This window comes from Dermacentor albipictus, unplaced genomic scaffold, assembly GCF_038994185.2.
Source record: "Dermacentor albipictus isolate Rhodes 1998 colony unplaced genomic scaffold, USDA_Dalb.pri_finalv2 scaffold_14, whole genome shotgun sequence".
Taxonomy (NCBI): Eukaryota; Metazoa; Arthropoda; class Arachnida; order Ixodida; family Ixodidae; genus Dermacentor; species Dermacentor albipictus.
Window position 1 is genome coordinate 13033194 of NW_027225568.1, and position 24463 is coordinate 13057656.

At 45.5% G+C, this 24463-nt stretch overlaps 1 protein-coding gene across 1 annotated transcript in view; it reads left to right on the forward strand.

Annotated features, from left to right (window-relative positions):
- Window positions 1-24463, forward strand: part of LOC135905862 (whirlin-like) — a 639865-nt gene that overhangs the window by 599177 nt on the left and 16225 nt on the right. The window contains exon 10 of the mRNA XM_065436976.2: window positions 22346-22534. Within this exon, the coding sequence (XP_065293048.2) occupies window positions 22346-22534 (189 nt within the window). The remainder of the gene's footprint in view (window positions 1-22345; window positions 22535-24463) is intronic.

Here is a 24463-nt window from a genome sequence, read left to right on the forward strand (position 1 = left end):
GTGTTTAATGTAGAAAAAAAAGTGCGCAACTCAAAGCTCTATAAGCCCCGTGGCAGAACTCATCTGTTCCTGAGATGACAGTGCAGTTCAACAAGTGGTCGTTTTCAGAAATGTAGTGGTAGCACTTTATTCATCCATTTATTTATTCCTATTGTACATGCTGACAGCGTAGCAACTAGGTCATTCCACGCGAAACCTCCCAGACCCCAAAAGTGACAATCGCAGATTCTCTTGGACAAACACTTAGGCTTGTTGGTCATTGTGTGAATGAGGTTTATCAAAGGATATTTCTCGTACAAAATTGCTTGGTGACGCAAGAGCTTTCTGGAATTTCCACGAAGAACCAAAAGTTAGTTGAAGGTAAATATTTTTTTTCGTTCTGAAGAGTGAAAATTGGCATATTGACAAATCTTAATTTAGAATCTTCTACTGGCGTGGTTCTTTCATGAGGCGTCATATGAAAACACATTTATTACTTTTCCGCGTTAATGTGACCCAGTTAAATAGCAAAACATTGGGCTTTTTCTTAAATTCGTTGCATAAAAAAATGCAACGTTTCAGCCACAGTGACAGTGACAAGAACTTTATTGGAGTGTCCTGAGGAACTTGATTGCGGGGAACCGAAGGCTCCCCAGGCGAATCAAGTTGGTGACTCCGCCCACGACGGGACAGGGAGGTGGTGAATCTCCGTGACGTCGCGGGCCCTCTGGACGGCCTGTAGTTGGTTCGTGAAATCCGAGCTCTTCAGCAAGGCGTCCCACTTGGGCTTGTATTGAAGGTCAGAGCCCGCGTTGCACGGGCACAGCCAGAGCATGTGGTCGAAGGAGCAGCATGCGTGACCGCATGTGGAGCACGACTGGGGGAAGTTGGAGTCTATCTACCTAAGCGCTCTGGGGATGAGGTAGGATCTGGTCTGTAAGAGCCTGAAAGTAACCGCCGGAGCCCTGTTGAGTCGCAATATTTTTTTACTATTTTTCCCTGTTACTATAATTTGTTAATAATACCGTTCGACTATGAAATCAAGTACTTTTCCAGAAAATTACTTCCGAAGTTAGAAAGACACTTTTTGACAATGTTCTGACCTAAATTAAGCGTAAAGGCGCCTCAGAGAAAATATGTAAAATAGCTCGGCAAACACACCAACCTTTGATCTTGTGATCGTGATCTAGAAATTTTAATTCGAGTAAATTTTCTTCGAGGGGAGCAAAAAAATTTTGGAGTTCACAACCAATCTCACTGGTAGCTAGGCTCTTCCGAACTGTGCCTTCACTGCAAAACACGTGCGGGTGACAGTTTAATTCTTTCCGTACTCAAAAACTCTTTATGCACAAAATGTGGGTGCATGTTTGTTTTATGCGCAGTAAATGACAGTATCCATTTCAGCACACAAATACGTTTTACGATAATACATGTGTGGGGTGAAAGTAAACCATTACTGCTTCGAGGTCGTCGTCAGGACCAGATAGCTACCTGATGCTAGATATTCTGCATGGCGCTTATTCATTCTTTTGTAAATGTTACAGATCAGCAGATTACGAGTAATGCAAGAACCTGAATCAAGAACGCACCGCGCCAACCGTGGCAAACGTCAGACGAATGTCAAGAAATTTCCGGTTCGCAGGCTACTGACTGCTGTGAGTGACCGGGTGATAATTCTGCGTCTGCATGGGACAGAATGAGACTAAGTTAGCCACTATCTGCCACAGCAACAATCTTACATGTATGCCGTGTTCCCTTACCTAATCGCCCTGAGATTCCCAAGTTAGACCGGGTGAATTGACCAACATAGGCAATTTACGATGTATTTATAGTGATGCTTAGTGGCTATTGTGTTGGGCTGCTAAGCACGAGGTCGCGGGATCGAATACCTGCTACGGCGGCGGCATTTCGATGGGGGCGCAATTCGAAACACACCCGTGTACTTAGATTTCGGCGCACGTTCAAGAACTCAAGGTTGTCCAAATTTGCGGAGTGCCCCACTACGGCCTTCCTCACAATGAGAAAGTTCTTTTGGCACGTAAAACCCCATTATTTAATTTTACTGACACAGCATGCATTCATTTGGCAAATAGCCACAGTGAATATGCGTGCCAGAAAAATAGCCTCAGGTGCGTACGTGTTCTGCAGTGAAGACATAGCTAGGGAGCGCCTGCCGGTGAGATTTGTTGTGGACTTGAAACATTTTTTCCCCTCTCGCATCAAAGAACACTTACTCAAATTAAAACTTCTAGATCACAAGCTGAAAGGTTGGTGCGTATAATGAGCTATCTAACGTATCTTTATCTGGAGAGCCTTAAGAGAGATTGGAAGAAGGCAAAGAGGTCGGCCTTTGCTAAGGCGCTCTAGCCTGCTACTCTGCACAGGGGGAGGGGGAACGGGGACATAAAGGTGTGGTGAGGGATGTTAATCACGCAGCAAGTTGGATGCGCAAAGGTGAAAGCAAGTTCAACGCTCTGCTGATAAACATTCACAAATGTCATCCATGAAGCCACTATCAGGTTTCGTATCAAGTCTGTGGTCACCAATTCAAGTGAACTTAAATATAGGGGCGCTAGGACGAAGCTGGTGTGTGGGCCTCCCCTGCGTGAACACCACAAGCACCAAACAAAATCTTTATAGCATATAAAGAGCTGCGATAAGTGGCTCTTGCACGGCGAGTACTTGTAGGGCACATTTAGCGGCCGGAGTCTCGAGACCACCGAGAATCACGCGCATTGACTCTACTTGGTGCTTCAGCATTTTTTTTTACACTCTCCTTCTCATTGTGTTCATCTCCTTGCTTGCCAGTTGTGTCACCGGCTTCATTGGCTTTATAATTCTTGGCTTCATGGCGCAGAGGACTACTAGTGCCCGCTGGCATGGCCGTGGGCCTAGAGGGCAGCAAAGGCCATTGCATGTCTGTATCAGCCAGTGGAGGTGAATGTTTGCCGCGTGCTCTCGTCGACCTTGAATTATCAGTAGACATCGTTACCGTCCTCGATGCACGCACAGGCAGAGGTGGTCGTGGTACCTGTGCCACGCTAGGTAGTTCTCCTGAATGGTTTTGTGATGCTTCTGTCGCGAGCGTTGGTCACTTTGGCGAACAGATTGAGCAGCCTCTTTACGTGAAGGTTGGTCTCTTGCCATTTTTCGAAGAATACGAACCTCCTGTTTCATCTTCGGGCATTCCTTCGAAATCGCTTCGTGAGAGCCAGTACAGTTCGGACATTTAAATGAGGATGCCTCACAGTTGGTGGTATCATGCTCTCCGCCGCAACGTGAGCAGGTGGCTTTGCTTATACAAACAGCGCTCAGATTTTCTACCTTGAGACATTTCCGGCACTCAACAGGCCTCGGAACGAATGGTCGTACTCGGTGTATAACGTAGCCCGATTTGACAGACGCTGGTAATGTCGAAGAAGCAAATATTAACTTGATACATCGGGAGTGCCCCAAGCGGTGAATCTCAAGAATTCGCACCGATGACCTCAAAAGACTCTTGAATTCCGCATGCTTGATTTCAAGCTCCACGTCGGAAATCGCTCCACTTGTTGTCTCCTTCCCGTAAGTGATAAAGGAGCGGACGGGGGTTGCGCTTAACTGTGGAATGGTCTTTAACTTCTCATGTATTGCGGAATTTTTCACATCTATTGTCAGGATGTTTTTGCGAGCGTCGATCCTGATCTCGTTGATTTGCCCAGGGGCCGCACTTTCAAAATATTCGGTTAGAAACTGCCTGCTGAGGGAGTTCATGCTGTGTGATGTCGAGAGACGTAAGAAACCATTAAGAATTCTTGCTCACTCTGATGCGATGAAGTCGCCTGAGTCGACATACCACGCATCTTCTTCATACGGTGGCCCATGACTACGGAGTACTCGCTCTCAGAGTCCATGGCTTCTGGCGTTGAGCTCTCCCAGGAATCGAGCTGGTCTGAGGTTCCAAAGGCACGTCGTCCAAAAATGAGCGATGAATTAGACGACTAACCTTGTTCAGGTGGTCGTGGGAACATCTTCTTGCTCATCCTTGATGAAATGACTCTCGCGAAAATTGCAAGAACGTAAAAAAAAATGCATAACAGCGAGAGGCCCAGAGCACCAGTGAGCTCTGGGCACTTCTTTCTGGAGAGCCTTAATGCGTAATTAAGGTCTGAACATCGTCAAAATGAGAATTTTTGCCAAATTCGGAAGTAATTTTCTGGAAAAGTACTTGATTGCACACTCGAACATTACTTTCACATTAATTATAGCGACATCGAAAAATAGCGAAAAAGTATTGTGGCTGGAACGTCAGCAGTTTTTATGCAAAAGATATTCTAAAAACGCAAACCTTTTACTATATTAAAGAACCAAATAACGCGGAAAATTAATAAATGAGTTTTCCTATGACGTCACATAAGGGAACCGCGCTAGTAGAATATTCTTAAATAAATAAGTGATTGTACCTAGTTTCACACTTACCTAAAAAAATTTTACCTCCAACCAACTTTTGCTTCTTCGCGGAGATTTCAAACAAATTTTACGTCACCAAAAATATGTTAATGTGGAATATTGCTTTCGAGACCTTATTTACGAAGTCACCAATAAGCCCATTTTTTCCCCAAGAGAATCGGCGATGGTCACTTTTGTGGTATGGTACGTTTCGCGTGGAATGACCCAATTTTAATATGCATTCTGTATACAGACCGTGGAATCCAAGGAATCAGTAATTTTATTAAAAGCGCTAGCTACGCAAATGTTAGTTGCACTGGCATTCTTATGCACCTTGGCGGACACAATTTCATCACACGAGTAGAGTCAGTATATACAGCAAATAACGAATATATGTTAATTGTCTCAAGTAATTCCGTGATTTGGTTGTGAACTGATATTAGAAATTTGAAGACAATCGCATTCTAAAACAATTCCGTTTTCCTTGATTCTTATAGAGAGCTTGTGTTCCGAGGTATTATCATCATCATATTTAATACTGAGCACGTTAATTTCACATTCAGAGACGCGGTGGTCGCGACGCAAAGACTAACCGTCCGTGTGTCATCGCTAACATCGACAGCTCTCCAGTCTCATAACGGCAGCAACCGTGCTCTCAGCTGGGCTGGCTTCCGCCTTTCCTCCGCCCTTAATTGAGTCACAAAAATTAGGTCGGGCTCTTGCTTCTGTTGTGGCTGCTGCCTACGAATATGATATTAGCGTACTCAGTGCCAAAGTTAATTATGATTATCTCGCAGAAGAAATGCTTTAGAAGAACAAAAGAAAATGTACTAGATTTCAAATACGGTAATCTTCAAGTTTCTGTGCAAAGCTATAACAAAGCCACGCAATAATAAAAACGTATTTTTGGCCATGATGTATTTGGCCGCACTTATAGTTCACGAAAATTGTGGCCACTTAAGCGCACATACTAATATAGTAAATAGCAAACGTTTTTAACTTCGTAGTTAATAAATAAAACAGTAAATGTGTTACTGCGCTCCTGAAACGCATCCCATGTGCACTGTATATATTGGAGCTGCTGCGATATAATCAGATGTGCATGTCCTATGTCATGCTGTCTTATGACGTGCAGTATACTCTCCCCTCAAAGTGCACCACCTGCATCTTTATTTAGACGAAATTGCTATAAAAACGCAACGTAAATGAAATGCAGTCGCTTAGCCTGAATGAATTAGAAATGCAACCTATAGGGCAAAAAAAAAAAAAGAATTTTATGCCGTTAGTATTGTGAGTGGCGAGGCGCCCTTTCGGTAATCGCTTATGCAGAAGCGATGGCACAACGGGAAATCAAATTCCTAAGCAGATGTTTGATTCAGTAAAAGGAAATGGCGCAAACCAGGACGACCACAAAAAGTGATAGGGACAAACACACAGGAGCGCTACTAACAACTGCTTTTATTCTCCTTCCAAAACACACATATATACACCATAGCCACGTATGCGCAAACCAATCAAAATGAACACATCACTTACGCCAGGCAGTTAACAGATCATCATCATCATCATCATCATCATCCTCGTTACACCCACTGCAGGGCAAAGGCCTCTCCCATACTTCTTCAACTACCCCGGTCATGGCCTAATTGTGGCCATGTTGTCTCTGCAAACTTAATCTCATCCGCCCACCTAACTTTCTGTCGCCCCTTGCTACGCTTCGCTTCTTTTGGAATCCAGTCCGTAACCCTTAATGACCATCGGTTATCTTCCCTCCTCATTACATGTCCTGCCCATGCCCATTTCTTTTTCTTGATTTCAACTAAGATTTCACTACCTCGTGTTTGTTCCCTCACCCAATCTGCTCTTTCCTTATCCCTTAACGTAACACCCATCATTCTTCTTTCCATAGCTCGTTGCGTCGTCCTCAATTTAAGCAGAACCCTTTTTGTAAGCCTCCAGGTTTCTGCCCCGTACGTGAGTACTGGTAAGGCACAGCTGTTACACACTTTTCTCTTGAGGGATAATGGCAACCTGCTGTTCATGTTCAAATATGTGAGCTTAAAAATTGACACTCTGCAGCGTAAAGAGATCAGAAAGTGTCACTGACACAGTCATCGTTCGGATATCGGCGCGCGCGATTGGCCTGCTTCGCGCCGACGTCGCCAGCTGCGGGGCGCGGTCACGTTCTTGATGACGTCAAAATGACGACACGCTCCTCTCAATCATCGTGCAACCAAGCACGCTGTCTGCTAGGCACCGAACCCGACGGGAGTTGGGAAATTTGAAGCGATGATGGGCGCAATCATACGCTCGTTAAGACCGATCCACGCGACGGACCAAATGGCTCTTTTGGACCGCGGTCCACGCATCACATGATAGGACGTCACCAGTTCTTGCGGTCAGCCATTGGCCCGCGCAAGACCGCGGCCCTCGCGGTGCAACACACCGCCGCGGCTTTTCCCGCTTCATTTTTTGCGGCGGACCGCATGCAAACCGCTGCAATTTCGGCGTAGCTAACGAATGTTGTCCGACAACAGTGTCTTCAGCCTAATCCAATCTAGCTTTCGGCTCAGCAAGAGCCAGACGTTTCATGTCCGCCGCTCCGCCTACCCGTGCGGGCGGCAGCTATATTTTTAAACACCATGTCCTCTTGGAGTGACGAGGAGGTTTTTTTTTATTTTGCATTCCTCGTTGAGTAGTTCCTGGCTTTGTGGGACTCGAGCTGGAATGATGACAATGATACCCGGTACTCGAAGTTCCTTAATCTTGACCTAGAGTTTTGTGAACGTCATGTTTGTTGGGTTTACCTTCCTTGAGCACAAAAGGAACTTTTGCCTTTGAAGTCGGAGCATTCGAAAATTGTCAAAAGAGGCATAGCATTCCAATGCATGAAATCAGCTCTCAATAAATCGTGGGAGCATAAAATGCAGACAAGTTTTGATAATCAGGTTCACCGGCTTTCGGCAGCAGCGTTCCCCAGGACGCTCTTAACAGCCGAGGGTCTGTTACAGAGATTGAAAATCAGAAAGCCGAGTACGAGCTCGACGACAGAACGTGAAGAGTTCAGACCTGTGGTGGTGTCTTATATACAAAAGCTGTCCCGCAACCTTAGGAAGGTCGCAGGTACGCACGGGGTTTCTCTGGCTTTTTTTGCTCCGAATAAGCTCGCAAAACTGTATGCCCGCACATGCGTTGACAGCAGGCGAGGCTGCCAAATTAGGCATGGGATATCGTACGTTCCCTGCGCAATCGGAGCTGTTTATGCCCTTCCTTTATCATGGGAAAAGACGTACAGGGTCGTTCAAAATATGTTCGAACACGGCGAAGCGTGGCCGCGCTCCGCGGAGCGTCAGCGCATCCGGAGCGGTCGCGCATCGAAACAATGTGGCGCAGGCGGACAGGAGTCTGAAGGCGGTGCTTCGTGTCATCTGCTACCGCGCGGAAGCGCATCATGCTTGCTTTGCTGGGAAGCGCACCTGTGTGCTGGCAGCGCCCTGACGTGCCGAGATGGAATTGTCGCATTTTACTGACTGCAGCGCGTTGTTGTTGGTTCCGCATACGGCAACTCAGCAGCGTGTGTTTGCAATGCAGCGTTCTCGGTTAAATGTAGGCGCTGTTTCAAATTTCTCAGCTCTAGTGTAGATTAGAGAATCATTCGAGAATCATCCGAGAATCATCCGAGAATCATTCACTAGTACAGAGCAGTCGCTCAGCTTGGCACTTATTTGCAGCAGCTTATCAGCTGCGCCAGCGGATAGGAGATTGCCGTGCCCAAGCTAGCTCCCTCTGCCAGTTGATACCCTACCATGACTGAACAACGCGCTGCAATCAGTAAAATGCGACAGTGCCATCTCGGCACCACGTCTGGACGCTGCCAGCACAGAGTTAGGCGCGCTTCCCAGCAACGCAAGCACTGTGCGCTTCAGCACTGTAGCAGTCGACACAAAGCACCGCCTCCAGACTGCTGTACGCCTGTGCCACATTGTTTCGATGCGCGACCGCGCCGGATGCGCTGACGCTCCGCGGAGCGCGGCCACGCTTCGCCGCATTCGCACATATTTTGAACGACCCTGTACATCGGTCAGACCTGGCGGTGCATAAACGAGTGACTCAGGGAACACGCCAGAAAAGCTAACAGCAATGCTGATAGAGGGGCACTTCTTGTGTCCCATTCGAATACTTGCCGTAGTTGTGCACCACGCTTTCGTGAAACTTTGATTCTGGGCTCAAGCAAAAGCGAGCAATCACGTTTAGTAATGGAAGCTTATCACATAAAGGGAAAAGCTGATGACTGCGTCAGTGACACTTCCTTATCTCTTTACGCTGTAGAGTGTCAGTTTCTAAGCTCATATATCTGTTAACTGCCTGGCGTAAGTGATGTGTTCATTTGGATTAGGTTTGCGCATGTGTGGCCATGCTGTATATGTATGCGTTTTGGCGGTAGAATAAAAGCAGTTGTTAGTAGTTCTTCTGTGTGTGTCCGTTTCACATTTTTGCGGTTGTCCTGGTTTGCGCTATTCGCTTTTACTGGACATGTACGCACTCGTCCCTACAGAAGTTTTACTAAGATCTTTGATTGATGGCTAACTTCCATTGACGTAACTGAGCAAAGCTACCTGCAGCGATGTGTAAGACAGAACGCAATCGAAATTGAGAATAATGAATATAATTTCCCTTCTACTTCCTTCGCATAGCAGAGGGACGCACGTATGCGACGTGACCTCGCTCCCCCACCCTACGCACACACACGGACACATGCACAAATTTTCTGCAAAGACGCATAACCACAACACTTCTAAAAAACGTGCAATTGTATTTTAGCTGGTGGTGTTCTGCCACTGAAATAAGGAACAAAACCTGCGTGAGCAGCATTCCAATGCAAAGTTGCCCCTTTCGTGCCAGTAATGAAATAGGACATACGACAGAGTGCAAAGTACATGAATCCATGCCAGCAGTCCTATGCCAAATGCTTTCGGGGCACAGCACAAGGGCAAGCGAAAAAAAGAAAGATATCAAGAAAAAAAGATGATCATCTGCTTCGTATCCCACACAGTGAGCCACAATGCGGCTCCAAAGCAGAACAACCATGCATATAGATATACTAACAGCGCAGAGAGGCACGCGCCATCTCCCTCGAGGTCCAATGGCGCGCGCATCGTGGGGCAAGAGACATAATACGTCTCTTGAACCCTTGTCGTCCTTGTCTCGATGCATGCGCACGTCGTGCCTCTTGGCTGTGTATGCCGATGATGTGCGGCGAACTCCGCGGAACTTGCCGTGTCCCGAATGCAAGGCACAGACGAGCGGCGGCCGCCAGCAACTCGCTTGACACCAGGTGTCCTCCCGTGCCGCGCTGAATTCAGTCACGAGCGCGGCAAAACACGACCCTGATCCCCGTGCATCGCGCGTGCACTGCGTCCCCGTCCTTGGACGAGTCCTGCCGCCCAGGGCACATGCTCGCTGCCACACTCGATGCCCCGCGGGCGCGCACCCTGGCGCACGATGGGTACGTAGTGTATGCATATACGCTCTCCTTCGACTGAATTAGCAACCAGCGATGCATCATGGCCCGCGCTGTCCGAGCACTGCGGGGCCGGTCGCGGCAATCCAAGCGCCTGAGCTGACCGAGGGCGCGCCTTTCGTCTTCGCTCAGCCAGGGAAGTCCGTAAATATTTAGCTGCCGTGGGACTCCTTGACTTATTCCCAGGATCACAACGTCAACTCCCTCGCCTGCCCGTCTGTTCGAACTGCTCTTTATGTTTATACATTGTTTCTCTTTATGTTACATGGTTTATATTACTTTGATAGCCAATGTACAGACTCAGCAAAGCTTTGCCCAGGCATGTCTTGATGACGGAGCATGATGACAGGGAAGGCGTTCTACCCTCTGAAGGAAGTCAACGTTATAGTGTCAGGCGAAATGAGTTTAATGAAACAAGGGAAGCGCGCAATTTGGTGAGGGAAGCGCGAGATATCGTGGGCAGCTGCCTTACAGCAAGAAGACACGCGGCGCGAGCTTTCTGTATCACTCCATCCTATTGTTACAAGGAAACAGCAGTTTGCCCCGTGATGGACGAGATCAGCCGATGCTAACGTTGGGGAGCGGTCGGACGAAAAATCACGCTCCTCAGAATGCCATGAAGCTCAGGCAGCCCTCGTACTTTGTGTTAGTGGCACGTTCACGAAGTGACTTTTCTGTTGCGCTTAAAAACTCCGCATTGTATAGGGAAGTTTGATAGGAGCCAGTTGTGATTAAGCGCGAGAGAGTAGGCTTTATTGCTATAGTATGCAGCCAGGCCACGGATGCCCAAAGAGTGAATGTAGTCGTTAGTGCGTAAATTTTCCGATTTCTCTTCTTCTTCTTTCTCCTTCTATTCCCTTTACCCCTTTCCCGAGCACAGGGTAGCCAGCCGGTACTTACACTGGCTAACCTCCCTGTCTTTCCTCCTCTTTGTCTCTCCTCCTCTCTCCGTGACACTTCGGATACCGCTACTGACATGCGCACGCGCATATATATATATATATATATATATATATATATATATATATATATATAAACGAGAAGAAAGGGGGTTAACCGAGGGACCCGATAATTATTAGTCATATAATGAGAAGCCAACAAACACTGACACCAAGTACAACATAGGGGAAATTGCATGTGCTTAATAAATGAAATAAAGTAATGATAAATTAATGGAAATTAAAGTGGATGAAAAAACAACTTGCCGCAGGTGGGAACCGAACCCACCACCTTCGCATGTCGCGTGCGATGCTCTACCAATTGAGCTACCGCGGCGGCGTTTCCCCGTCCACTTTCTTGGGTATTTATGTGTACTAGTAGAACCCTGGGAGTGTTAGCCAGCGCCCCCACTGGTAGAGCATCGCACGCGAAATGCGAAGGTTGTGGGTTCGATTCCCACCTGCGGCAAGTTGTTTTTTCATCCACTTTAATTTCCATTAATTTATCATTACTTGATTTCATTTATTAAGCACATGCAATTTCCCCTATGTTGTACTTGGTGTCAGTGTTTGTTGGCTTCTCATTATATGACTATATATATATATATATATATATATATATATATATATATATATATATATATATATATATGTGTGTGTGTGTGTGTGTGTACTTTTTACTCTGACGAAGGTCGTGCCACGGCCGAAAGGTGCCGTGGCACGACCTGTGTGCGAAATGTGTGCTCCTTCTTTCTAAACTACATGCGTACCGCAGCTACAGAACATTCGCTTTGAGAGAGCGACGGTGGAAAATGATAAATGAATGGCAGGGAGGTTAACCAGGACTGAGCCCGGTTTGCTGCTGCCCTACACTGGGGGAAGGGAACAGAGGATGAAAATATTACCAGAAGAGAAAGTCCGCTATGGATATCACCGACCTAGTAACAGTTTTCTGCTCTATATCACTGACGGTCACTCAGTCCGGATCGCAGACGGTCACTCAATCCCGTAGTTTTCAAAAATCGCAGCAGAAGTTTTGTGGCCTTTCGTTGCTGCGATATACGAGGCCATGGCCCCAAGATCTTGTTGAAGGTCAATCGTTTTCTATCCAACTGATTTAGAGCTGTGCAGAGGTCATGTGGTTCCGTTTCAAAAGATGGGCAGTAGTATACAATAGGTGCTCCCTTGTTTGCATTCACCCGCCGTGGTTGCTCAGTGGCTATGGTGTTGGGCTGCTGAGCCGAGGTCGCGGGATCGAATCCCGGCCACGGCGGCCGCATTTCGATGGGGGCGAAATGCGAAAACACCCGTGTACTTAGATTTATGTGCACGTTAAAGAACCCCAGGTGGTCCAAATTTCCGCAGTCCTCCACTACGGCGTGCCTCATAATCAGAAAGTGGTTTTGGCACGTAAAACCACATAATAAAATAAAATAGTATTGCACTCGGCGCTATCAGCCAGCCCAATGGAACATGTATGTGCATTGGTCAATGCAACGCCCAGGCGTAAGCGACACTGCATTCTTTCTTAACTTCGAGGAAGCCCAGGTAACAGCCGTAGTTGCATAGATGAGCCGAAAGAATGCAAGCGATGCTGGGTGAATACTTATATATAAGGTGTCCCAGCTAACGTTAGCCCAGCTGTTCAATGAAAAATGTGATTTAAGAAACACGGTGCAACATGCGGTTTTAACAACTACGGTGTCAGTTTGTCAGATTGACTATGACTGAACACCTTTGGTTTTGTAATTGTAACTCTCTCCGTGTTTTTTAAATATTTTTTTATTTGAACATCTTGGCTAACGTTAGGCGGAACACACGGTATATATATATATATATATATATATATATATATATATATATATATATATATATATATATATATATATATATATATATATATATATATATATATATATATATATATATATATCACGAAATACGTCTTTGGATCCGGGCAAATATATACAGTGAAGTAGACGCGCGTATGAAGCGATTTATTGACGTTTCGGCCGAGGTCCGGCCTTCATCAGAATACAATGCGTGGTGTAGGTACAGTTTATATACAGGCTCATTCCAACCAGATGAGGATATGTTTAGATAAAAACCGAAGAAAATGCGCGAACAAAATGCGTGTCAGTTGTTCTGAGAACGAACAGTTGATCCATGTCTAAACAGATGGCGTTAGCAAACACATCATTTCAAGATACGCACAAAATATGCAATCCGAAAGAATTATGAGGTGTCAGCAAAAAACGTAACCGAACAGGTGCTATATGTCACCAATCAAGAACAGCAAATGAAAACAAAAGCAAGGTTTTCGGCAAGGGTGGCTTCCGATGGCGTCAAGGCAGTCATTCTTAGATGATGATGATGATAGCATATCTCTAATATTTCTAGCTCTACGGTATACTACTTTAGGCGATTCGGCGAAGATGTCTTTGAGGCGATCACTTTGCATAAGGATATTTTGGTTCTTTAGTACATCTGAAACACGCGGGACTGACGCAGAATGAGCTAGGAAAGAATTTGTCTGGGGTGAGGGAGTCGGTTTCTTCGCAGTGGACAGAAGCGTCCCTACGGTCATGCACGTCTGCGCGTTTTATTGCGTCGTCAATTAGTTGTGGTGGATAATTTTGTTTGACTAAAGCGATCTTTAGGGCTGCGCAATTTTTTTGATACCCGGATTACTCAGAGCAGATTCTTTTGAAACGTCAGGCCTGACTATAAGGAATGCTAGTCTTGCAATGTTTAACGTGATTACTATTGAAGTGCAAATATTGATATCGGTCTGTGGGTTTTTTGTACAGGGCAGTAGATAGTTTATCAATTAACACTGAAACGTTGACATCAATGAAGTTAATAGTAGATGCAGAATACGTGTGAGAAAACGATATGGACGCATGGGCACTGTTAAAGCCAGAAATGAAGGGAAGCAGCTCCTGTTCACCATGTGACCAGATCATAAAAAAATCGTCGATGTAACGCTTGTCATACGAAGGTTTTAGCGCACGTATTAGCAAAAAATTATTTTCTATTTCACCCATAACTATATTGGCGTAGTTGGGGCCGATCCGCGTACCCATTGACGTTCCACTAACTTGGACATAGTGTGGACCTTGAAATTCGAAGTTGTTTAATTCTAATATAGGTTTCATACAATTGGCCAACGTATTACTGTCGATTACTTTCTCGGTTAATGCTGCCTCATAAGAATTGACGACTGCCCTGATGCCATCTGCATGGGAAATGTTGGTGTACAAGTATGCTAAATCAAGTGTAACCAAAAGAGAGCCTTGAGGCATATCGAGGTCGATAATATCTGACAGAAAGTCGGGAGTATCCCTTACGTGACATAGCACCCATTCGGTTAGGTTCGTTTGCTGTCACCTAATAATTTTTCGAATTTCATATTTTGTGCGTATCTTGAAATGATGTGTTTACAAACGCCATCTGTTTAGACATGTACCCACTGTTCTTCATAACGATTGGGCATGCCTTCTGTTCGCGCATTTTCTTCGGCTTTTATGTAAACGCATCTTCATCTGGTTGATATACGCATGTATGTAAACTGTACCTGCGCCAGACATTGTATTCTGATGAAGGCCGGACCCCGGCCTTCATCAACATAAACTTCTGATGGAGCTTTCTGTTGCTCAATACATGTTACATAAAAGTGTTTTTCCGAGCGTGAAAGAAGCCCGCGAATGTAAGCAAAATTGTCGCGCGACTGGCCGCTCGAGGCACTTCGCGTGTATTTCCGGATTTTTAACCAAGACCATGTTTTTTCCTCCATCATTTGTTGCAGGTTTTTTGTTTGTCCACTTCAAGCTGTACCCTGAAACAGACTTCTACAATTTCATGCATGCTATAATTGTACCATAAGTACGTGCTGTGTACTAGGGCTACTTCCTCCGAGGTGTTCAACTCAGCATCAACACCGCGAATGAGCATAAAAAGTTGGGCTGTATCACATCCATTGACTTACCTAAAGGAGAAAAACGACCTGCCTGTGGGCCAGCCGTGATCTGAAGGACCAAAACACCACCGCTGGCTGTGAGCCGTAGTTTGAAGACGTGTGGTCGACATGTACTGTGCATGCCAGTTCTTGCCTTTCATGAAAATTCCTCCACTTTGCTAAGATCCGCAGAACCACTTTGCTATTGAAAAAAAGCCGTACGCAGTAAAGGTCTGGTGGCGATTCCAAGAGATGATGCTTTATTCAACTGACGTGCGTAAACTCCTCAAGGGATAGCTGCCATTGTCATGTAAATTTGCAGTCACATCAGCGCTTTTTGACTAATGCTCTTCTATGCCGATGCTATCTGGCAGGATCTCTTTTAGGAATGGGTGCCCAGCGCTAAACTCGTGCACCACATCTTGCCGTAATGAAGGCAAAAGTACTGCAGGTGTGGGTCTTCTGCGCATATGTAGCTGCGCCAAGATAGTTATTTGACAGCACCTAATATTTTTTTTTTTGAGAGCTTGACAGCACTTTCTGTTTTGGTTTCTCGGAGCATACGCTGAATCGGCGTAGTTGGCTACTTGCGACGCCTCCGCATTTGCCAAAATACGGAAGACCAAAGCGAAAAATGAAATTCGAATTCAACACACAGTGATGTCTATTATGTTTCCTTGTACTATTATTATTATTATTATTGCAATAAATATGATTTTTATGTTTTTTGTCCCCTAGCTAGCCTAATTAAACAAACGCGAATGAGAGTGTGGGAATCCTTCCATGAGCGCTGTCGCACGTGGGCTTTTCCTAGCTCCCTTTTTATTGCCGCATAATGTTTCCCCTAGTGCAGTGCACTTACGCAACGTCTCGCCACCTTTCCCACCCCCTTTATTTTGTTTCTTACGGCCCGACGCACACTGCTGGCGAATAGGGCGACAGTATTTAAGGTGCGTCGTCATCGTCGTCGTCATCAGCCTATTCTTATGTCCACTGCCAGGATGAAGGCCTCTCCCAGCGATCACCAATTAGCCCTGTCTTGCGTTAACTGATTCCAATTTGCGCCTGCAAATTTTCTAATTTCATCGCTCTACCTAATTTCGGCGCTCATAGCAAATTTTGCTTGTCGCCATTAACTTCCGACTACGTACTTCGCCTTCACTTAGACATGCAAAAGTTGCACACAACAGTGTAATCGAGAACGGACCGCAGCAAGGAGTCTTTCGTGCTTACGTTTTGTTCTGCGTGCTTTCTCTTCTCTCGCTCGAGGTCACTCTAGCCTAGAGGCAGGAAGGCGCTTTGAAGTTTCACTTACTTTTGGGGCTCTAGAGAAGGGAGTAGAAGAAGAAGAAAAGATGGGAGCACGCAGAGTACGGCGGTGGGGTTGCAACGATCAAACGTGCTCTGCGCGTGCCTCGCCCAAAGAACTGACCTCAGAAAAATGGTTTTGCCGCAGTGTTCTTCAGGCTGGCGTGCTTTTCACGTGCGTCGCTTCTTTCTGGACGTTGTGCATGGTCGTGATTTAAGCGCGGTCGGCAATTGCACTCGCTCATTCACTACAGGCACGCAATTCGGGTCACGTCCAACTACTAAGAGCACGTAAGGCGGCCACGATAAGGCGTAACGTTGACTGCGGATCCTGATCATGCAGGATTAGTAAAAGGGAGTCGCGAAATAGCCACTATCTAAAATGCATGGTGCTGACACCAGGCAGCAATTTGCGCAGGAAAACATCCTATCCGTAGATGCGAGAACACTGCTTATAAGCATTCAGCTAGCGACCCTAATCAGTGTCACCAACGACGCCTTTCTTCTGTGCAGGTGAGACAGACTTGTACCCTGCTAAAGCGTTCAAACGGTAAAAGCTGTACTTACTCTCTTGAGAAGAGATAAGCGCACGGGCAAGCATGTTTGTGGAAACAGTACACGCGTAGTCCGGCGTGCCACCGAATTTCTTTTGCGGCGTGCTGGCCTCAATCCTGTTGGAGCGCAGTTAACTTCGGCACCGCAGAAACAGGTCCTAAACTAGTTAACTATCTGGATGTATATGCACAAAGGTGCTTAAACCTACACTCTTCTTCAAAGTTATGCTCCCAACGCTTCCAAGACGTTGTGCAAGAATGGTTTCTAGCTTTTATTTTATTCCTCTTCTTTTCTTTTTGCTCAAGAAGAGAAAGAGTATTCGAGACACAAAATTTTAAATATAATAATTAAGAAGACGTGGGCGCCTTTATGTAGTTTAGAAGAGTTAACTGCTGGGCTAGTTGGTGATCTTGCATACTGACAATATTTTGCGCCAAAAAACACAACACAAGCGCCCGTGGTGTTGTCGTCTTTCTTGTGTGTCTTGTGTTTTTTGGCGCAAAATATTTTCAGTATGCCTTTATGTAGCGCCACATAATCATTGATATTGCAACCAAAAACACGTACAAGCATGCACATTATAAGCTCAAAAGGGTGAATTTTTCCCATGTCATTCCTTCAGAAGCTGCCTTCGTGCAATGTGCCACTGCAATGCAAACGCTACAAGGAGCATGCATAGAGCATGCCACACTAATGCGACCCGGACGGCCGCTCGTGTCCGCCCGGGCCACTGTATCTTGAAAGCCGTCTGCGACGGGGACAGAGTCCGCCGTGCACTGTGGCTTCGAGGCTTAGTTCGCGTTAATGCAAGACGCAGCACGAAAGTCAATTTGCTCGCTGCTGCTGCCACGCTTCCTCACTCCAGCGCTTTGACAGCGAGTTTGCGCGGACATCGAGTGAAATTTGTTTATGCGCGCGTGACAACATGCTTGTTAATTTAGTTATTATGCCCGTGTTTGCAAGTTCATACGGTTGATAAAACTACTATCCTTACTTCGTATAGCTGTCCGATAATTTGCTATCGCAATCTATGCTCCACCTTTCGGGTGAAACTGCGACTTTTTTTATTACTTTTTAGGAAGCGACAACTTTTGGATAGAAAATTGGACAGCAGGGCAGAGGGTTTCCGTGTGTGGCGCAATAACAGTTGGCTGCATAGCTCGAGATGGAGGGAAGAAGCAGGGAGAAAGAAAGTGGGCGGATAGGGCAAGGAGCATACGAAGGTGTAAGGTGGGCATGCATGAACTCGCGGCGGCAAGCGTTTAACAGAAAGCACATGCCCGTTGCAAGAGCGGTGGGCACAGCGAAAAGCCAAATGTTGTGAACATGCAAATCTATGGAAGGCTAGTACACGTTGTACCGCCCCTGAATTGCTGCAGCTACCTATGCACTAAAGAAGCATAGGTTTCCTGATATCTGGTTAAGCTCCCTGCCTTTCCTCTTCATCTCTCACTCTGTAGGTTTCCTGCCTCCCAGCTTTAAAAAGCGTGGGTGGCAGGAAAGTGATAGACGAAACACTGTCTAGGCCAGGATGACACATGTACACACGGTGTACACCGTGCATGTACAACACGCGAAAGAAACCAAAAGAAAACAAAGAAATGAATTTTGTAGTCTAGCCTAAAACGCTGGGAAAGCAATTGTAAAGCGGAGCGACATAAGGTTTAAGAGCTATAGCTAAAGAAGACGTAAGAGAGAGGAACCTTGAGAGAGACAAGAAGAAGAGCGAAGGCGGGGATGTGAATTAGATAAGCATGTGATTGGCGCTACATACTGTGGTGGGGGAGGGGAAATAGGGAAACGAAATATGAGGAACGTCAACTTCGTAATGAGATGAGATGAACGAGTGCACAATGTTGGTTGTAGCTTAGAGACAGAACAGTGCAAAGAAATATCAATATATATATATATATATATATATATATATATATATATATATATATATATATATATATATATGTTATTTCGAGCACACTGCGTTCAACTAGACCAATCAGGTCAGGTGGGGTTACATGAGAATGCATTGCACTGTCGCTCATATGTTAACGAAGTGGTAGCGCTAATCGAGATATAGGAAATCCTACACGTCCAGGTGGAACTCGCTTATCCCAAATAGTTGCACAACGCCAAAAATGAAAACAACGATAGAAGGACACTTCACCTGTTATAGACTCGAGCTTTACAAACTAATCCTACAGTTTCGAAAAAAATTGCGAACGTGTAGTGAACTATGAGCCAAGCACAAAATAATTACACATCAACGAGTGACTCGACTGTGCGCTCAAACAGACTCGCACAATCAGAGATGAAGACAACATCTGATACCTCTCTCACAGCGATGCACTCAACGGTCTGTCAACTGTCCGTCCGATTATCGAAAGATAGTTGGCTTGAAAACAGTGGTCGAAACTCTATTATATTTCAGATTGACACTAAGAATGCAGTTCAATATTCCACCAATGGTCACACGTTCTCTCGAAACAGTAATACACAGGTTACGTCCAGGCACTGCGTACACAAAATGCATTATTTTTTTACGTGAAAGAGGATGACCTGATAGTTCAGCGGGCTCTTGCTCGAAATCACAAGAAAATATTGAACATCTATCGTTGTACTGCAGTATTCATGGGCAATATCGAAAAAAAGAATGATGCCATGAATTCGATGCTGTGAAAAAACGGCCGCTCTGATCAGAAAAAAAGGAGCATTCAGGCCGTTTCGACAACTGAACTTCAAGAGCGGACAGTTAGCTCTTTAGAAGAATTTTTGTAAACGACAAGAGCGTTGTAACGTGTTCTCCATGAATGATGTTCCGCGGTTGTGTGCTGCGGTTTAACGCTTTTGCGAAGTGTGTCTTGACCTTGATTTCGTTAAAACATGTATACCTTGTTTATATTGCATTCTAAACTGTGCTTCCTTAAAATACAAGTGAACTGTAAGTGAGAGCATCTTAAATGGCATCACTTTCTGTGTGAATTTCGTGTTTGGTGACGTACATTGTGCTAATTTAACTTTATGTTAACTCTACGTTATCGCTTTCTGACAATTATTTACCTCTTATGCCGATATTATATCTCCGTTGTGTGTTTGTCTTAGCCGACCTATTCTTGTTATATAGCTGACTGCATCTCTATTTAGCGTTTGTATGTTTCCGCTGGCCTACTTTTGTTACTCACTGTTTGTATACGAGAGAAGTAGCAGCAGGCATTACCCATGATGCCAACCTCTCCTACACACACATAAAAAAAATATGGTTATGCGCGGGTAATGTATTCCACTGTTTTGCCGTAGGTAGAAAAAAAACGTGACCTTTTTCGTGCGTGCAAAATAAGGTTGTAAGTTGGGATTGTGACAATGTTTTGAAGGAATTAGCTGTGAAAGAATTAGGTGCGGAGTTTTTGCTGGTCTGTGCAAGCTAGCCGAGCTAAAAACATAAATTTCTACAAATGGCGAATTCTTCATCACTGCGAAGCTTTGTTGCTATAGGTTTCTGGAGAACACGTGTTGGCTGACGGTTTGGGTTACGTTCGGGTTTATGACAATTTTAATTTTCATGAAACTTCATGCTCTTCATTTTCAGGTTTCAAAAAAACTCCTTTGTTTATTTAATATTACTTCCTTCTTAGTGGTCAAATAATTTCCTGTGACATAATCATCTGATAGTTTGCTCTTTGTAGAGCAAGCACGGCGAAAAGGCAATGCTGTCAATTCGGCCCCCGGACGCCGACGAATTTTTCTTTAACTCTGAAGCTTTCTCAATTTGAGTATGGGTTTCCTTCGCAGATACAAAAGATGAATATATTCCCTTTCATGAACGATCCTCCACTACGGATTTCTGCAGAACTCTTCATTTCATTCAAATTATTTGTATGTTTAATTCAAATGAACGAATGTAACCAACATGCGTGGTTCGGGTGGAGGTGATTCCAGAGCTCCGCAGGACGCGTTTCAGAGATAGGTCCGATCATAGCTTTGGCAGATGAAACTTACGTATTTGGCGCAGTTAACGTGGTGGAAACGGCGCCGTCCGTTAATAAATATCCCATGCTTTTCACAAATCTGATACGGAAGGACGGAAATTACTTTCGCCTTCAGTGAACGTGTTGCAGAACAGCGGAGCGACTGTGGGATCCTCAGCGCTGAATTGTAATGATGGTTGCTGCGCAATATTTGGAAAAGTGCACTTGTTCAAAACGGTCGCGGTTGTCGCCGCGCCGAAGTCAAAGGCGTTTGAAGGACTAGTGGAGCCAGGAGTGGAGACGACGCTGGGGCCGATGCAAGCCCAAGGTCGACGTCACAATAGTCCTATAGGCCTATACCAGTATAACAGTGCACTGTCACCACGTCCTTTCTTTCTTTCTTTTTTTTTGTCACACTTCGGTTAGACTGTTATACCGTGATCAATACGCTCCTTAATTGTATTGTCAGTGCGGTTATAAACTGCCTTCCGATTCTGACCACGAGGTCTTGATTGCGGTACGCGACTTACGGAGGTCATACTTAGAAGACGGCATAATGGGGAAACCACAGTACTGAAGTTCAACTTGAGCTCCCCAGCGTACGGCATCATTGGAATCCAAGGTGTTGTTTTGGACGTTAAAACCAGTAAACCAGCACCTGGTCTTTCTCTATAACAGGTGCACTTTAAAATGAGTGCACCATTTTGCGTCGACTATGGATCGGCGTGACTTTTGCAAATGTCTGCGCGTTCCGCATATATGGACGCGGCTGAAACCACGGCTTGCGAGCTCTGCGATTCTAAAAGAACTACGAAACATTTGCTATCACTGGTCGCAAGTATGCAGCGTGGGGGCCAGTCGGGTTTCACTATACGCGACCCGTTGGACGGTAGGCCTTTGTCGGAACAGTGAATGCTATAGCACGGACATGACCCATCGTCGCACCACAAGGCTGTGCTAGCATTATGGCGCTTTCTGCAAGCAAGCGGTGTTTTTGAATTTCTATACAAACGTTGTCTGTTGGCCTTAATTCTTTCTCTGGCATGCGTGCCGATGATGTCATCTGTATTTTTGTTATCTTTCTATCCCCCTGCCCTTGCAACACTCATTGCAGGATAGCAAACCGCAAACTTCCCGTAGGTTAACCTTCCCGTTTTCCTCTTTGTCTTATTCTCTCTTTTTGTAAAACCAGTTAACCGCAGCTAGTGATGACGGAGCAAGTGTAACCTTGTGGGCATACTTTTACCTGCAGTGGCAGCTCAGCGGTGTAGCTCTGCTGAGCTCAATGTCGCGAGTTCGATCTCGGCTGCGGCTATCGCATTCCAATGAGGGTGGAATGCAATAACGCTCGTGTACACGTGCATTGGGTTCATGTTAAAAAAAGAAACAGAAATAAGTGGTCCGAATTAATTGGTAGGGCAGGGCTAAGGTCAGAATCTATTTAATTGAGTACAGCTTCACAAGCTCTTCTGCTACTGCAAAAGTCACACACTCGCCACACGCAAGCGTCGCACTGCAATCAGTGCAAAACGCACTCAAGTTCTCAGTGTACTCATAGAGATTTCTTTCTCTATGGTGTACTCGTATAGCAACTCGCTGAAGGCGTATGCTCGAACCGGCGAGCTGTGTCATTGCCGCGTCTCTTGCTGCCTGCATGCCGAAGCAGTGTCTCTTCGCTAACGGTGCCCGCCGTGCGCAGGCGCTCGCCCAGCGGATCGTGCGTGACCTGGAGCTGATACCGGCCGAAGAGCCCGTGCGGCTGCCACGCGTGCGCCGCTGTCGCCCGTCGGCCGCCGCCAAGCGCACCACGTTTGCACCGCTACCCGCTTCCACTGGCGGCAGCTCTGCCGACACCGCCGCGGATGCTCGGCACGACACCAAGGACAAGGCACGCACACGCTACCCCCCCGCTCACCACTCGCCTGGTCACCCCCGCCTTTGTGTTTGCACACCTTTGCTAAAAGACATACACTCGGTGACGGTCTAAGAATTGCAGCTACAAGCTCAACCTACATATCCGCACTGAGTGGGCTCTGAACTAGAAGAGATACTTGGGCGAGTTTGGGGTGATTCATGTTTCCAAAATGTATGCTAGTCTGCATTGCGGCTATATATTTAAAGGCGGAACGGCAACACGGTAAATAATATAGAAAACAGACATGTACCCCGTGTATTACAGCACAATATTCTTAAATATCGGTCTTCTTTCGTACACCCGAATAAGAGTGCCAGGACAGTACTTTGACAACTAACTGCAAGTACTCTATATGTCATGCCAAAATGTGTACCTTGACCAGTGGCCAGTAAATGGGACGTAATACTGCGAGCAGCTTCCGCCATAGCATGCTAACGAATGACGACACAGAAACAGTTTTCATAATTATTGTGTCGTGCCTTTTGCCTCAAGATACAAAACCAACTTATGCATGTATCTATCTCAATAGTTCAGCACATCTCGATTTGCAGCTTCCTGAGCAGCCCATGAGGGCAGATAGCAAAGTCGAAAGGAAAATAATTCAGGGCACCTTAACGAAACCGGCAGGTGAAAATCAAAAGCCGTCCACGACGCGCCTCTTGTAGACGCTGCGCGGCGTTGAGAAAGCATTAGCTCGGGCCTCTTATCTAAATACATAGAAATTTAGAAATCATTTTCACACCAACCACAGCACCAAGTTTGAAGAGGTTTGTTAAACTTGAAAGAAAATTTTCAGAAAATATTTACTGTTGGTTGTGAATTGTTTATTTACGTCGTAACGGTTTTTATAAAAATTGCAAAAAACTGCATGTTTTCAGAAAACGAAACTATCCGTAACTAAGAAATCATGAAGAATATCACAATTTCGTCAATTGCACCTCAAGGTACATCTGAAGCGGACAAAATTGATATATTATACAGGACTCTCAAAAATACCACTAATTTGCGAGTAAAACAGTTGCGAATCCCTTATGAACAATGTAACAAATTCACGATATAAGTTGACATATCAGATTTGTCCACTTTGAAACGCTCTGATGGATGCAGTTTACAGAACTGCGGTATCTATTTTAGGTGCAGAGCTGCGAATTTGTAAGTTTCGTGCTACTATTTTTTGTTCGAGCTTACCAATTTCTGAGAATTCTTTTTAAAACACCCACATCCAATCCCGCTTCCTGCTTCAAAATTCACTAGAATTTAACCTTCTCTTTTAAGTACAACAAATTTCATGAAAATCTGCCAATTGATTATATAAGAAAAGCGTTTCTGCGTTTTACATGTATCTGAATAGGCGACATCGAAGTTAGGGCCGAGCTAAAGCTACCGCGAAGTGCTTCCGGCGATTGACCTAGCCCGTTGATCTCGCAACATTAAAAATGAAAGAAAGAAAAAAAAACGTGGCTGCCTTTCGGGAAGTCTCTGAAAAGGCAGAAATCAATCACCACTGGGTTTGTCTCGTCGCGACTAAACGTTCTCAGGTTGCCAAGTAATTTCCACCCGACGACAGACCACTTTTTATCTAGAACACTGATAACGCCGGTGGGACAAGCTTTGTCGTGAAGTACAATGCGCACGGACAGCTTTTAATTCTTTTATTTTGTTTCGTTCACGTCATTCCTACGTCACCGCGGGAACATTGAAAAGTTTAAGGTCACTGCGCCACGTGGTGGCACTCCCACCAAGTAAACCCTGGTGTCTAGAAAAGCTGGATACGTAGCTGCTTACCGAGAGAAGACCCTAAAGTTAGATCTATAGAAAAGCAGAGTTCTTTATTTAAAGGTGCGGGCAGACATACAATCCTGATGATTACTTCTCCGCTGTCTCTTCACATCACTTCTGTGC